This window comes from Arachis ipaensis, chromosome B8, assembly GCF_059453495.1.
Source record: "Arachis ipaensis isolate K30076 ecotype BB chromosome B8, ASM5945349v1, whole genome shotgun sequence".
NCBI lineage: Eukaryota > Viridiplantae > Streptophyta > Magnoliopsida > Fabales > Fabaceae > Arachis > Arachis ipaensis.
This window is the reverse complement of record NC_142443.1, coordinates 124483181-124499092: the sequence shown is the minus strand read 5'-3', so window position 1 is coordinate 124499092 and position 15912 is coordinate 124483181. Positions and strand designations below refer to the sequence as shown.

Genomic DNA, 15912 nt, shown 5'->3' with positions numbered 1-15912 from the left:
TAAACTTTTTCCTTGCATACAAGAAGCACTTCAGCAAGATAGCTGGAAAATGTAAGAAAAAATAAAATTTAAGACACACAAACTTTTAGTGAAAATAACCTCAGAAAAATTCACACATTCATATCATATAACGCATTCTTTGCATCGAATATAATCACAAAACAATAGCAGCAGATAATACAATGGTAGTAAGAATGTAGGACTATACCTCCCAATAATCATAACAGATGCAAGTAAATCATCCTCTTTCTTTTGTCCATGTTCCTGTGCAACTTTACCATTATATTTTCCTAAAATGTATTAATTACTAAAATTATGTAGAGTTACTAAGTATCAACATACCTTTGCATCTTTTAAATACTCTAGTACAACCATAATTGTCTCATTAAGTTGGTGAATCAGCTTTGTCAAGATGCCTCCATCAAGCAGGATCCTTACAAAAGAACACCAGTTGATAGTTACTTAAATGCCTTGTGATCCTAATCAGATGTGTTCTGGCCAGTATTTCAGCCTAAAACTTTTAAAGAGTTAAAACACAATTGTGATATATTAATGAGAGTAATTAGAGAAAACTAGCCACTTGCCAAACAAATAAATAAATCCATGGAAACAAGGACTAGCATGAGGGAACATTACCTAACAAATAATGTATGTTATTACCATCAAATTTGTTTAAAACAGCACAATAATTAAGTGAAAAACGTGGTAAGCCTATCTGTTACAAAATGTTTTATATTATATGAAAGGCTGAAAAAGTTGGATTGAGACCATGAGACCTGAGAGGTGAGAATAGAAGGGCATGGATAAAAAAGTGAGTATGGGATGTGATGGAAATGCTACGAGCTTCATTTGTTTGAATCAGGACAAGAAAGAAAATATTTGGATGCTTAGATTTATGAAGCTTTTTCCCTTTTGGGATAAATGCTAAGACCTCCATGACACGGCAATGGTGTCGCAACACCAAAAGCAATAATATCTATTGCGCCAGAACTTAACCTCATAACAAATCCAAAAGAAAAATTTTAAAAATAAAAGTATCCAGATTCTTTGTATCTAAAATTTAGGACTTCAGTATTTCATTTGCTATAATACTCATTGAACATTTAGGAAAGCTGCTTTGAAGATAAACAAAGAATGCAAACAACAATTGATAAGAAATTATCAATCAACCATTGAATTGAATTTTACTAACAAAATAGAATCAGGACAGATAACCAAACATAATTATGTTAATTGCACCAATTGCATACACAATAGTTCTCACCTTTATGAATCTAAAATGACTTTTTTCTCTGATGAACAAAGTAAAAGAGAGGCAAGGAATACAAACAAAAAAAGGTACTAGTATACTAATATTTATTATTACATGCAGCAACAACCTTATACATATGATCTAGAGCCTACAACAATTCCAAGGATAGAATATTACATGGGGCACATGCTGCAGAAAATTTGATGAGAAATCTAGAATACTTATAAATGAATTTCCAACTGAAATAGGTGATGCAAAATTCTAAAATATCAACTAGGAACTATATGACATAATTCAATAAATAGAAAAGTTACAATAAATATTATTCATGCTAATTTCAAAAGAGTTTCACTTTATATCCATTACAACACCTATAAAGAACCAAATATTACAAAAACACAGCAGTAACCAGTAACACTGGAATGCATCACTTCAACATTAACAGAGTTATAAAAAAATATCGCATTAAGCATAATAGTGGATGAACCATGCATAATCAATCTTTTAATAAACTCATAACCACACCATCAATAGTACCATTCAACATACACTAATTTCAAAATAAAACAGAACAATTGAACTAAAACTTTAAAAGAGAAAAAAATCACACAACTGCTTATTAAATCCATGAAAATAAAATGTTGAGCTCCTCCTCCTTTCACTTATGAAAACTAGCAAACAGTTTGTGTGCATATTCCACAAAAACACTAAAATACACAAGATAATGAGTTAATGCTATATCTAAGATTCTGGGAACAGAAAGTCAAGGATGGTACCGTCAGCGGGTGGGAATTGCGCGAAGAATGATGGCAGCTGCAAACTGCATGGAGGGCGACTGTGACTGTGACTGCACGGAAGACCATGATTACACGAAGTGAGATCTATAATGCACAATACGACGCTGGATTAGTGTCTGCAAGGGAGGGCAAGAGAGAGGAAAGGAGTACAGAGGGTGCAGACTACATAGAGTCCAAAGCCAACTCGTATGAGGAATGGCCTGACAGGTTCACTTGGCCTTGTCAGTATATTCTGTCTTGTGTGTAAGATCTTGCCACCCTAAAAAAATAAAATTGGATAAAATTCATACTACAAAAATATACATTTCATATATACACATTGAATGCATAATTTAAATTTTATACCATTTGTTTAATCCTTCCAATAATAAAATTATTCCCATTTAGCCTATATAGATTATGCTTGGACCCTCTCAACAACTTTTGCTCGATTCATACAGTCTATACAAAACTTAAGAAAGATCAAAATAATCAATACATATTAAACCTAAAATAAAATTCAAAAAGAATTAAATCATACTAAACTAATAGTAAATTAAGAATATCAACATAATTCTACTTAGTTTATAATTTTTTTATATATTCTAATCTAATATGCTACAATTAATAATTTATTTCTATATTTAATTTATAATTTATTATCACATTAGACTAATAATTAAGAACACTCACATAATGTTATAATATAAATTATGCTATACTACTCTAATAATACACTTTAAATTCAAATTAAAATCATAAACTACTCTATTGTGAATATTTATTTCAACATACGGTAATCTACTCTAACATATGTATTCTTATACAGAAAAGCTCTACATCCATGTAATTTTTTCATCCAAGCTATTCAAGTAACTTCCTTAACACGCGCGTTCCCCCCTCCCTCAGTCGTTTGTTATACATGCGCCTCATATAACGTAAACCTTATGCTGCGTGATAAACCTTTCTCAACGTAAACCTTCTGCTTCAACCTGCTGCGTGATAAACATTTCTCAACGTAAATCTCTTCTCGCATTTTCGTTCTTCGTCTTCTTCTCTACTCACGTTCTTTTTCTTCTTTAACCTAATAAACTTCGTCGTTCTCCTCTGTTCGCGTTTTCTTCTTCTTCGTCATTCTTTTTCTTCTTTGTTTTCCTCTTCGATTTACAATTTTGAATGGAATCAATGAATGATTCAACTTCAAATCAGTTGAATGAGAACAATCTGGTTTATTCTTCTGAGATGAATCATGCTGATGAGGTTTGGATTGTTTAATTTTGAATCGAATTGAATGGAATGCGATTGTTAATTTTATTTAAATTGAATTCAATGGACCTAGGTGTTTTTGACTCTGAATTGAATTAAATTGAATTGATAATATCTAAATTGTGGATAGAGGCATTTCAAATTTGCTTTTGTATAATGCATTATGTTTCGTTCACTAAGTACTATACAATTCTTTCACTGTGAGTAGCTGTTCGGTTCGGTAAGCATAAATGAGTTTGAATTTATTTTAATACAGTGGATTATGTTTCATTCACTCAATACTCATTCACTCAATACTATAAAGTTGTTTCACCATGAGTACGTGTTCGGTTCGGTATGCAGAAAGGAGTTTGTAAAAAAAGATTAGAGGAATATATATACTGTATTATGTTTTATTCACTGAGTACTAAATAATTGTTTCACTGTAATGACGTTTTCGATTCACCGTGCAGACCAGCTATGTTGTGGATGAAAAATTTATCCCAAAGGTGGGGATGATTTTTAAGACACTAGAAGAAACTACAAAGTTCTATAAATATTATTCCAAACTTGCCGGTTTTTCTACCAAAATAAGGAACACGACTCGGGATGGAGATAAAATTAAGAATCAACTAATCGTATGTACCAGAGAGGGGAGGTGGAAATCCAAGATATCTCCAACTCTGAAGACAACCCCCTCAGCTGGGTTGAACTGTCCAACCAGGATTTATGTACACATAATGAAGGAAGTCGGTCTTTGGACAATTTCCAAATTTAAGTTGTTCTGAATCACCCTTTGTAGTGGTTTTCTTTTTATTATGGGTGTTTTCTCAATTTCTTTTTCTCTGCAATACATACAAAGACATTGAATTTATACCAGAGAAAAATATAAGCAAGAAAAAGACACTAATAATCAAGTGAACGAAACTGACAGACAGCACCGAACCGAAAGAAATATATACTCCGAACAAAACGTGATAGTCATTCAATCATCAAGAAAAATATTTCCGGATACTTAACTAGCATACATAAACAATTTTAAGCAAGGAAATGCAAAAACTAAACCAGATGAATATCATACAATCATATAAATGAACATCACCCAATACTTATTGGCTTTTATATTTGCTTGTGCCCTCTGAATCTGTCAGCACATGCTTTCTTTTTTTGCTTTATTTTTTAACAACCTTCTATGGTTGTTTTATTTTCTTGGTGCTAGTTTTTTCAATTTCTTCTTCTCTGCAATACATAAGAACAAACGCATAAGAACAAATTTAAGAAAATACAAGTTAAATGAAATCAATATGAAGATCAAACTTACTGGTTTTCGAATTCACTTTTGCTTTCTGAATCTGTTGGAGTGCTTTCATTTTCAGTTGTTGTTTCTGAATCCTTATCATCAAGATTTTGTTTTTCAACCACCCTCTTTTGTCTTGTTCTCTTTGCTAGTGGTGTTTTGTCAAATTCAGATTCAGTTTCAGATTCAGAAAATCTTTCTTCTTTCGAAGAAAAATCCAGATCAACAATTTTCTTTTTTTCTTTCTTTCCTTTTTTCTTCTTATCTAATTTCTTTGTTTTTTCTTTCTTCTTTATGTTCTTTCTATACAGAAGTCCTAAAACAAAAATTTATTTAATGAGAAATACAGTAACAATCAGCTGAATAAACATTAGCAACTCACTGAATCAAACAATAGTAATGTGCTGAATAAAATGCCATAAAATGTGATAATTATTTAATGATCAAAAAAACATTTTTGCATGCACAAGAACTCAATTTAAGACACTAACAATTAGAGGAACCAAACAGATCATACCCACTGAACCGAAAAAGATTCATATGGTGAATAAAACGTGAAAAATATTTAATAATGAAGAAAAGTGTTTCTGAATACACAAAGATTAAAATGAATACACTAACAATTGCAAGTAGGAGAAATAAATTAATTATAACCTTAAACACAAGTTTATTTTGTTAGTAGATTATTTTAGAAGCATTTGAAATGAAATTTTAGGGAAAATTTTTTGTTTAATTTACCAATGGGTCAGTTGCTTCCCTCAAAATCCGGTCAAGCATCTTTTGCTTTGTCCAATGGGCCACCCACGGTGCTGGGGGAGCATTAGGTCCGAATGGGCGAGGGAACTTGGTTTCATGGAAGTATATCAGCATTAAAACAAAAATACAGCCATCAATGGACTGTTTCGTTCCCTTCTCTTGTTTTCTATTCCTTTCATCAAGAATTTGAGCACATGTTTTGCCCAATCCCACTCTTGAATGTTGTCCACATGAAAGATAGGCGGCTTATGTATTGGGTGAGGCTATGCTTACCGTGGTCGGCAGCAAGAAACATTTTTGTATGACGACGACAAAAGTCCTTTTGAATTTTTGCCGGTTCTCCTCCCCTTCAATGCTCATATCCAGCACATTCCTTGTCTTCTGGATTCAGTTTTGTGTAATCAACCTTGTCATAAAAAAGATTTCTTACAATATTTTAATAGCAAAGAATCAGCCAAAAAGGTATAGCAATGAACAGAAAATAAGCAAGAAGTGGAAAGTGTATTACTGCCGTTGTTTATGCCTAGTGCAGCGGCTACCTTGCGAAGAGTTATGTATATTTTTTCCTGGAGAGTTTTTAAGCATCCCTTATACTCATCAAAGCAATCAATCAATTCTCTCAACAGGGCAAGAGAGACATTCATTTCTGGGACATGTGCCAACGCACCAAATCTTATTTGTTCAACTATATCTCTCTTTTCTTGACTCATATTCCTAAACATTGTTGCTATTGCCTTTGTTTGGCATCTGCAATCATGAGTTTTTTGCAAGTTTTGAAACAGAATGTGAGGATATATTTATAATACAAAATAGATATTATTTGAATGAAAGCGGATAAATATATTTAATGTGCTTATGTTATAGTGTGGCTTCTCCATTTTTGTCACCATTGTGTTGTTGTGTTTTGCTGTAATGAAAAAATTTGGTTAAATTTCAGTCAATACACTGAAAAGCACAAGCATGCAGTAAATATCGAGTTCAAAGACCTAGTTACACTATCCACTGAACTGAATGAAAATAAGAACAAATTTGATTCAAAGCCCTAGTTATATTGTAAAAATGCAATCAGAATAAAGCCTAAACCCTGAACACACTAAATAACTAGTGAATGAGAACAACCGAGCCCATCGAACCAAATACAATCCATGTGGTGAATAAATCATTACAAGCTTTCAATTATTATGAATAGTATTTCCTCATGCAATAGAAGTTAATTGAATAGAGTAACAATCAAGTTCAAAGACCTAGTTACAATATCCACTGAATTGAATGAAAATAAGAACAAATTTGATTCAAAGCCCTAGTTATATTGTAAAAATCCAATTAGAATAAAGCCTAAACCCTGAACAAACTAAATAACCAGTGAATGAGAATAACCAAGCCCACCGAACCGAATACAATCCATGTGGTGAATAAATCATTATAAGCTTTCAATTATTATGAATAGTATTTTCTCATGCAATAGAAGTTAACTGAATAGAGTAACAATCAAGTTCAAAGACCTAGTTACAATATCCACTAAACTGAATAAAAATAAGAACAAATTTGATTCAAAGCTCTAGTTATATTGCAAAAATACAATCAGAATAAAGCCTAAACCCTGAACACACTAAATAACTAGTGAATGAGAATAACCAAGCCCACCAAACCGAATACAATCCATGTGGTGAATAAATCATTATAAGCTTTCAATTATTATGAATAGTATTTCCTCATGCAATAGAAGTTAACTGAATAGAGTAACAATCAAGTTCAAAGACCTAGTTACACTATCTACTGAACTGAATGAAAATAAGAAAAAATTTGATTCAAAGCCCAAGTTATATTGTAAAAATGCAATCACAATAAAGCCTAAACCCTGAACACACTAAATAACTAGTGAATGAAAATAACCAAGCCCACCGAGCCGAATACAATCTATGTGATGAATAAATTATTATAAGCTTTCAATTATTATGAATAGTATTTCCTGATGCAATAGAAGTTAACTAAATAGAGTAACAATCAAGTTCAAAGACCTAGTTACACTATCCACTGTACTGAATGAAAATAAGAACAAATTTGATTCAAAACCCTAGTTATTTTGTAAAAATGCAATCAGAATAAAGCTTAAACCCTGAACACGCTATAACTAGTGAATGAGAATAACCAAGCCCACCGAACAGAATACAATCCATGTGGTGAATAAATCATTATAAGCTTTCAATTATTATGAATAGTATTTCCTAATGCAATAGAAGTTAACTGAATAGAGTAACAATCAAGTTCAAAGACCTAGTTACATTATCCACTGAACTAAATGAAAATAAGAACAAATTTGATTCAACGCCCTAGTTATTTTGTAAAAATGCCATCAGAATAAAGCTTAAACCCTAAACATACTAAATAACTAGTGAATGAGAATAACCAAGCCCACCGAACCTAATACAATCCATGTGGTGAATAAATCATTATAAGCTTTCAATTATTATAAATAATATTTCTTCATGCAATAGAAGTTAACTGAATAGAGTAACAATTAAGTTCAAAGACCTAGTTACACTATCCACTGAACTGAATGAAAATAAGAACAAATTTGATTCAAAACCCTAGTTATATTGTAAAAATGCAATCAGAATAAAGCCTAAACCTTGAACACACTAAATATGAAGTGAATGAGAATAACTAAGCTCACCAAACTGAATATAATCCATGTGGTGAATAAATAATTATAAGCTTTAAATTGTTATGAATAGTATTTCTTCATGGAAAGTGCTAGTTATACTGTAAAAATACAATCACAATACGTTGATCTACTGAACGAAGCAAATCAATCCAGTAATCCTAAAATGCAACTAGGAGAAATGCTACATTACAAGATTTCAAATGAATAGTAATTTTTCTCATACCATTGGTAGTCTTTGTTGCTTATTTTGTTCGTTTTTGCTTGTTCCTGGCAAAATCTTGTTGCGATTCTTCTCCAGTAGTGGTTCCTGCAGAGAACGTGACTGAAGTTTGAGTGATTTTGAGAGAGACTCGAAGAGAAGAAGTGTTTTTGTGTAGCAGTTTTGTGTTGAGGAAGAGGTAACATTTTTTTATAATGAGTGCAAAGTAACAAAGGGGTTTTCGGGCGCGTGTTTTCATACTTCATTAATGCGCGTGACTCTATTTGGGCTTGGACCAACTTGGTTACACGGTTACATGGATGTGTAGCAGACCTGATTCTTATATTATTTAAAAATTACTCTATATATTATTATTAACTCTAAATTTATAAATTATTTTAACATATTTATTTCTATAACAATTAAAAACTATTTTTATATAACAATAATCTAACTATTCGTATAATACTATCATTAATATTATTTAAACTAAATAATTAAATAAAAATAAGAGTAAAAAGAAGAAAATTAACTTGAAAAAGATGAATAATGTAGTTAAGAGAGAACACGAGAGAAAATTGAGAGAGGAGTGAATTTGAGATTTGATGAATATATGAAAATGACGGAAGGGAGAAGCATTGTTTATATTTAGGTGAATAATTTACGCAATCTTCTGAATCACTAGACAAACTGCATCTTAAGCATATAGTTTATTGAATAATTATGCGAATTGGGATAAATTTTATACAATTCATTGAGATATTAGGCAAACTATGTTACAGATTAAAAAAAATCTTAGTAAATAAAGCAATTTTATTTTATTTTGAAGAATAATTATATTTTTTAATTCATTATAAAAAAATCTCTAATTTAATGTGGTATGTGTGGAAACGTGCGCAGAGGTGATGAGCTCTGATCAATTTCTGTTGAGTGAGTTCCAGAGAGAAGGCATGAATGGAGATGAGAAGTTGAAGAATCAGAAAGAAAGAGAGAGGAGGAGCGAAGAACTGAGATGAAGAAAGAGAGAATGGAAAGAAGGTTCTTGAATGTGAAATTGGGGAAAATGAATTAAGCAGGGGAGAAAGAACCATTGCAGTTAGCTACATTGTGTGAATATATATACATGTCCAGCCAATTAACAATTCCCTCAACTAACTTAATCAACTTGTCAAAAATGTCTAAGAGCTAACTAATTAATTACTTTAGTTACCAACTAATGCATGTACATGTTAACCAATTAAATCAGTAAGCTCCTAACTAACTTGAATGTATACTGAATGAGTGAATCAAGTCACACCCCCCTGGGGCAAGCTAGGGGTGTGAAGATCGAGAAATCCTAGCTTGGAAAGATTTGCAGAGAAGGGCCTTGGCGCTAATGGTTTGGTCAGAAAACCAGCCAGCTGGTCTGAGGATGACACTGGCAGTAAATGGATCAACCCAGCTTTAAGCTTTTCGTGAGTGATATGACAGTCTGCTTCAATATGCTTAGTGCGTTTGTGGAAGATCGGATTTGAAGCAATGTGGATGGAAGATTGGTTATCACAAAAGACAGTGATGGGTGATGTCAGAGGCATGCCAAGATCCTAGAAGATGAAGGAGAGCCATTGTGCGTCACAAGTGGCATTGGCCAAAGCGCGATATTCGGCTTTAGAAGACGAACGAGAGACAATGGTTTGTTTCTTGCTTTTCCAACTAATGAGAGCATTGCCCAGGTAGAAACAATATCCTGTAACAGAGTGTCGAGTGTCGATACAAGCTGTCCAGTCGGGGTCGGAAAATCCAGAAACCTTAAAATCTGAGTCACAAGGAAAAAAGAGACCAAGGGTGGGACAGCCTTTGAGATATCTCAAGACCCTAAAGGCTACTTCAAGATGAGCTATTGTGGGGCAATCTACAAACTGACTCAGACAACCCATGACATAAGAAATATCAGGGCGGGGGTTAGCTAAATACATTAAACGACCAACCAATTGTCGATAATTAGCGAAATCAGAAAGAAGAGTCCCACTTTCAGAGGATAATTTGGTGGAATAGTCCATGGGAGTGCTTGCTGGTTTGCAGTCTAAGTAACCAAAGTCTTCAACAATGTCCAAAGCATATTTGCGCTTGCAGAGGTGAATACCTGACTTCGAGCGAGCGATCTCCATACCCAAAAAATATTTCAAGTCACCAATGTCTTTGTAAAACCCGGTTAATTAGTGGATAATTAACCCATAAATTAAAATATATTCTAGAAAGTGAGAAATGATATTTTTATGGTGTAATGTGATAGAGAAATTAAAAACGAGAATTTTGACACAAATTTTAAAGAAATTGGCCCAAGATTGGACCGAATGGGCCAAATCGGGCCAACCGGACCCAAGTTGGGCCCAAGGGCCCAGCCAAGCTCTCATTTAATGAGAGAGCTCAGCACTCTCCCTCCTCCATAAACACACACACGCTGAACACAAAGGGAAAGGGGGAGAAGAAAACATAAACCCTTGCTACTATTCACCTCAAACTTCCATGGACCATAACTTTTGATCTGGAGCTCCGATTAACGCACCGTTTGCGGCCATGCGACCATGGCGTCGAGCTCTACAAAACTCATATAATCAATCTTAAGGTAAACTACGTTTTCTCATTCGATTTCCAGCCCTTGATTTCGAGTTTATTGGACAAAAATGTTGAAATTTGTGAGCTCCTTGTGTTATAGGATCTAATTAGCTTGAAGGGAAAGATTGTTCTGACTCCCTTGATCCTTGGGTAAGGTAAGGAATCTCAAACCCTAGTGAAAGTGTTGAATTTGAGGTATTTGGTGATTGAATTATTGTGTTTTTATGTGATATTGTGACTTAGGCATTATATATGTATGTATTGGAGCTTGCTTGGTAATTTTGGAAAGCTTTGGTGTAGAGCCCAAGCTTGGAAATCTATTGGTGGAGTTTGGGAGACCTTGGAAGTTGAATTTGAAAGTGTTCCAGGTGGAACGAGAATCGGTCAAGGTATGATTTCGGTTTTCTGTATCTAAAATGTAATGCTGTGTGAAAACGTAGGCTAGTGGCCTTAAGATAGGGTTTTTGAAATAATGAGTTAGTCGATGAATGATGTAAATTGTGTTGTTATGCATGAACATTAGTGGGTTGTGACATGTTGATATATTTGATGAATTATGGAATGTTAATGTAATTGTGGGGTGATTTGGATTTGGATTGGATATGTGAATTATGATGATAATGGTGGGCAAGCATGTGATGTCGTATGTGATGTGCATTAATGTGTTTAATTGATGACTATGTTGAGGCTTTTGTTGGTGCGCATGTGTTGAAGGGTGATATTGAAATATGTATGTATATATGGTAATTGATGGATTGAACATTTGTTTGGAACTTGAATTATGAAATGTTGATTATGAGGTGAAACTCGTTAAATTGAAGTTTGGTTAAATATGGTGAAATTGGTGGATTGTTGATTGGAAAAAGGTTTGGAAATGTTTGATGTCAGAATGGATGAGTTTTGGGTTGATTTTATATGAAATTGGTAAATATATGTTTAAAAATGGGGAGTTTATAAGTTTTGGTGAAATTGGGATTTTAATGAACTTCAACGGATCATATCTTAAGCTTTTGTTTTCAAAATTTGGTGATTTTTTATATCAATGAAAAGATAATTTCATAAGCTTTAAAATGGTTTAAATTTGGTTGAAATCTGAATTTTGTGGAAGGAGATATGATCGTTGGAAGTTCGGGCCCAAAAATCTGAATTCTGCAACTTTTGCAGAATTTGTGATTTCTGGTTTGTGTGCGTACGCATACGCGAAGACAGGGCTGCTGGTGGCAGCGCCAGCACGCCCTGTGCGCACGCGCAACCAACGAAAGATTGCGAGCTGTGTGTACGCACAAGTCTGTGCGCACGCACACGTTGGGAATGGCACACTGGTAGCAGCGCTAGCACACGTTGTGCGCACACCCCCACCCTAAAGATTATGCTTTCTGTGCGTACGCACAGACCTGTGCGTATGCACACGTCTAAAAATGCACCTGGGCATGCGGACGCATACCCCTGTGCGTACTCACACGACCCAGTTCTTTTCTAAACCTTTTGTTTTCAACCTCTTCACATTCCCAACAAGCTCGTAACCTTCCAAGATGTTATTTCAGGCTTATAAACCCCCAATTTCGGCCCTTAAATTTTAAATTAATATAGGATGCCTAGTGAATGAGAGTAAGCTAGGGAAGAGGGTGACTTGTGGGTGAAGAAAGGGGATGTCATGATGAGTTATAATGAAAGATGATGATATGAGTTGTTGAGGAGGATGGTGGAGTGTTGTATATGATATGGGCCGAATGACTGAGTGTGAAATGAGCCGAGAGGCTGAGTATGATGTGAGCCGAATGGCTGTGTGCGATGATGGCTTATGGTTGATTGTGGATTATGAACTTAAGCCGGATGGCTGAGATGAATGTTGAGTTATGGCTGAGGATACATGCATGTGTAATTCATGAACGAATATAGTAAATGAACAATGAATGGAAAGGGTTGGATGTGAGTATGTTTGTATGCTTTCTCTCTGGTTCTAAGGGTGACAGGGCACCGATACCCTCTAATGGTAAAGTGGCGACAGGGTGCAGATACCCTCTAATGGTAAATTGGTGACAGGGCACAGATACCTTCTAACGGTGATAGGGCACGTAAACCCTCTAATGGTGAATTGGCGACAGGGCACGTAAGTTGTGTTTGTTTTGTCCTTAGTTTATGTATGTTAAATATTCTGCTTGTTAAAGAAGCCTCTAAATTTTCTGCTTGTTTGATTTTGTTAAAGATATGTTAAATTTTCTGCCTGTTATGCCTGGCATTTAATGTTGCTAATTAGTTTTTTTTTGCGGTGAATAGTTCAATTCTTTAACACTCTTCCAACAAAAAAATCATTGTTAGTCTGTAATTGTAGTAAGATGGTAAAGTGTGATGCAATATTTTTCATCATTAGAGTGCTATCAGCTGAACAAGTACATGGGGATCTTTTGATGCTTGATTGATATTAGAAATTGTCCATAGTTTTATTTTGCATAAGAATTCTTATTACATTTTTGTATATATGTAATGTTGTTGGCTATCGACAGAAGCTGGTTATTGATTATTAAAGCTCTTGAGCAATGCATATCATCATTGCTTATGAAGTGATTATGTATAACTTGTGGGCTATGGTATAATTGGATGACAGTGGTATCCAAAATACAACCTGCAGAGTTTCATTTGCATAATAAATGTGAATTTTCTATAAGTATATGTGATTTATCTGAAGTTATCCTATGTATGATATTTAGGTAGTAGTTTAAAGTATGGAAAAGTTTTTGGTCATAGTTAGGATTCAAAGGCACTTTAAAATACTAAATTCTTATGGTATTGTGCATTTTAAATTCTTTTTTGTCCTTCCTTTCCCATCAGTGAAGGTTTATATATATACATACATACATACATATATATATATATATATATATATATATATATATATATATATATATATAAAATAAAAAATGCATATTTTTGTTTGTTTTGAATAAGATTTTAGCATTCTACATCCATTTACCTGTTCTAATTGTTGTATTTGGAAACACAAGTCGATTTTGATGGTACGACTAATATTTTGTTGTGTTCCAACATCTCAATTATCTCATTTAAGTTGCTTGTAAAATACTAAATTATATGCCACTGGTGAGACATTTGTTAGTTAAGGTGAGGACCAATTTGAATCGCGATTTAATTTTTAAGGACATGTCTGATTTAATGATGATTCTTTAGAGGACTAAAATGATGCAAAATCTTTTTGAATTTGACTGTATGTGCAGGGATTAATACCTGCTGTCAAAGAACTCGTGCCAGCAGTTCCACACAGGTTTTGTGTCTGGCATTTGTGGAGGAACTTCTCTAAATAGTGGGGCAGCGTCGAGCTTAAGGACTTGGTGTGGGAGTGTGCAAGATCGAGGACCCCAGTTGAGTTCGAAAGGAATATGACTAGAATCAAGAGAATTAATCAACAAGCATGGGAATATTTAGCTAAGTGGCCGAAGGAAGCTTGGACGAAAGCCCATTTCAGTGAAGGGCCAAAGGTAGACAACATATGCAACAACGCTTGTGAATCCTTCAATGCAAAGACCAAGTATGACAGAGGAAAGCCTATTCTGACCCTGGCAGAGGAGGTACGAAGAATGGTTATGAAAAGCATGTCTGACAATAGACTGAAGCTTCTTACTTATCAAGGAATACTTACTCCAGTTCAGCAAAGTAGGCTAGAATCTCTTATTAAGTTATCCAGAAACTGGGCTCCCTACTGGTCGGGTGATGCCAAAGAGGAAGTGTACGAAGTTCAAGGATGGCCAACTAACATGGTGGTAGATTTGGGTAACCATACTTGCTCCTGCAGGTTTTGACAGTTGATAGGTTCAATTCATAACTCATTTCTTCTTTTAGAGTCATACCATGTTTCGTACTTCACTTAATGAAATTATTTTTTATGAAATATATAGGAATGCCTTGTATGCACGCAATATCGGCCATTCAAGAAAAAAATGATAAGAGGCCTGAGGAGTATTGCCACGAATGGTTGACTATGGAGGCGTACAGAAGAACATACCAATTCAATGTGAATCCCGTCAAGGGACAAGATCTATGGGAGAAAACTGGTTCTCCTGCACCTGTTCCACCTCCAATCAAACCTAAACCAGGTAGACCAACAACAAATAGAAGGAAGGACAAGGCTGAAAGACCCACTGGCACGAAGACAAAGATGAAAAGGAAGTATGCTCCAATTTGATGCATGTACTGTGGAGACGTGGGCCACAACAAGAGAACTTGCAGCAAGAAAAAGCAAGACGATGCTCAAGAGAAAGCAAGTATAATGCAATTGCAGCTTGCTGTGGTGCCACCACCACAAGCTGCACCTGGTTCGGAAGCAGAAAAGGTAGATGACACTCAACCCATACAGATACTACCTGTAGTAGCACCAGCTGCTCCAGATGAACAGACTGAAATTCCTGTTACTCAGCATGCTCAGCTTCGACTAACACAACAATCACAGACCTCAACCAATGTTACTCAGGTTATCTTCTATTCAGTTTTAAATTTAATTGAACATTAGTTACTTGTAGCTTTTCTTGTTTGAGACAATGATGATGACTGTTTGATGCAGACTAGAGGTAGAGGAAGGCCTCCAAAACTCCATGTCACCAGGGCCAGGGCAAAGGAAAATACCTCTCCAAAGCCTGTTGCTCCAGGACCAGTTGCTGTATCTGCTGAAACGATCAAGGGTAGCAGCTCCGCAATAGCCAAGAAGCTTGCTAGCTTCATGACATTTGTTCCAACCCCGGGTTTCAAACCTCCCAGAAAAAAAAGACATGGAATGATGCAATTGACTTGAAGACATGAAATATAGGGCAATTAGTATCTGTTATTTTGTCAGTGCCAAATTTTTCCATTTATAAACAATGTGGTGCTTGTTGGAATCTTCAATAGCCCTGTTTTTTGTATAGCCCTTTATGGTATATTGGTATTCGACTATCATCTTCTACATTTGTGTTATTATCATGTTAAAACAATCTTGTTACTTGAATCTGAGACAATGGAAACTAGTGAACCATTGGTGATGTTATTCTATTCCTAGTTCAGTTAATTTTAATTCTGCTTCTTCTAATTTGCTTACATTATGTTATGATCAACAAAAATGTTGCATGTAGATAACCTTTTAAC

The 15912-nt window shown here is 34.6% G+C and overlaps 1 protein-coding gene across 1 annotated transcript; it reads left to right on the top strand.

Moving 5' to 3' along the window:
* The first annotated feature begins 14177 nt into the window (after positions 1–14177).
* Positions 14178–14980, top strand: LOC148549735 (uncharacterized). The gene is made up of 2 exons (XM_088495764.1): positions 14178–14568; positions 14694–14980. Exons 1-2 carry the CDS (start codon positions 14178–14180, stop codon positions 14978–14980), a joined length of 678 nt encoding a protein of 225 aa, XP_088351890.1.
* The last annotated feature ends 932 nt before the right edge of the window (positions 14981–15912 follow it).

Coding starts and splice junctions, on each gene's coding strand:
- LOC148549735 (XM_088495764.1), top strand. CDS start 14,178: ATGACTAGAATCAAGAGAATTAATCAACAAGCATGGGAATATTTAGCT. Junction 14,569..14,693: donor TAACATGGTGGTAGATTTGG/GTAACCATACTT, acceptor TGAAATATATAG/GAATGCCTTGTATGCACGCA.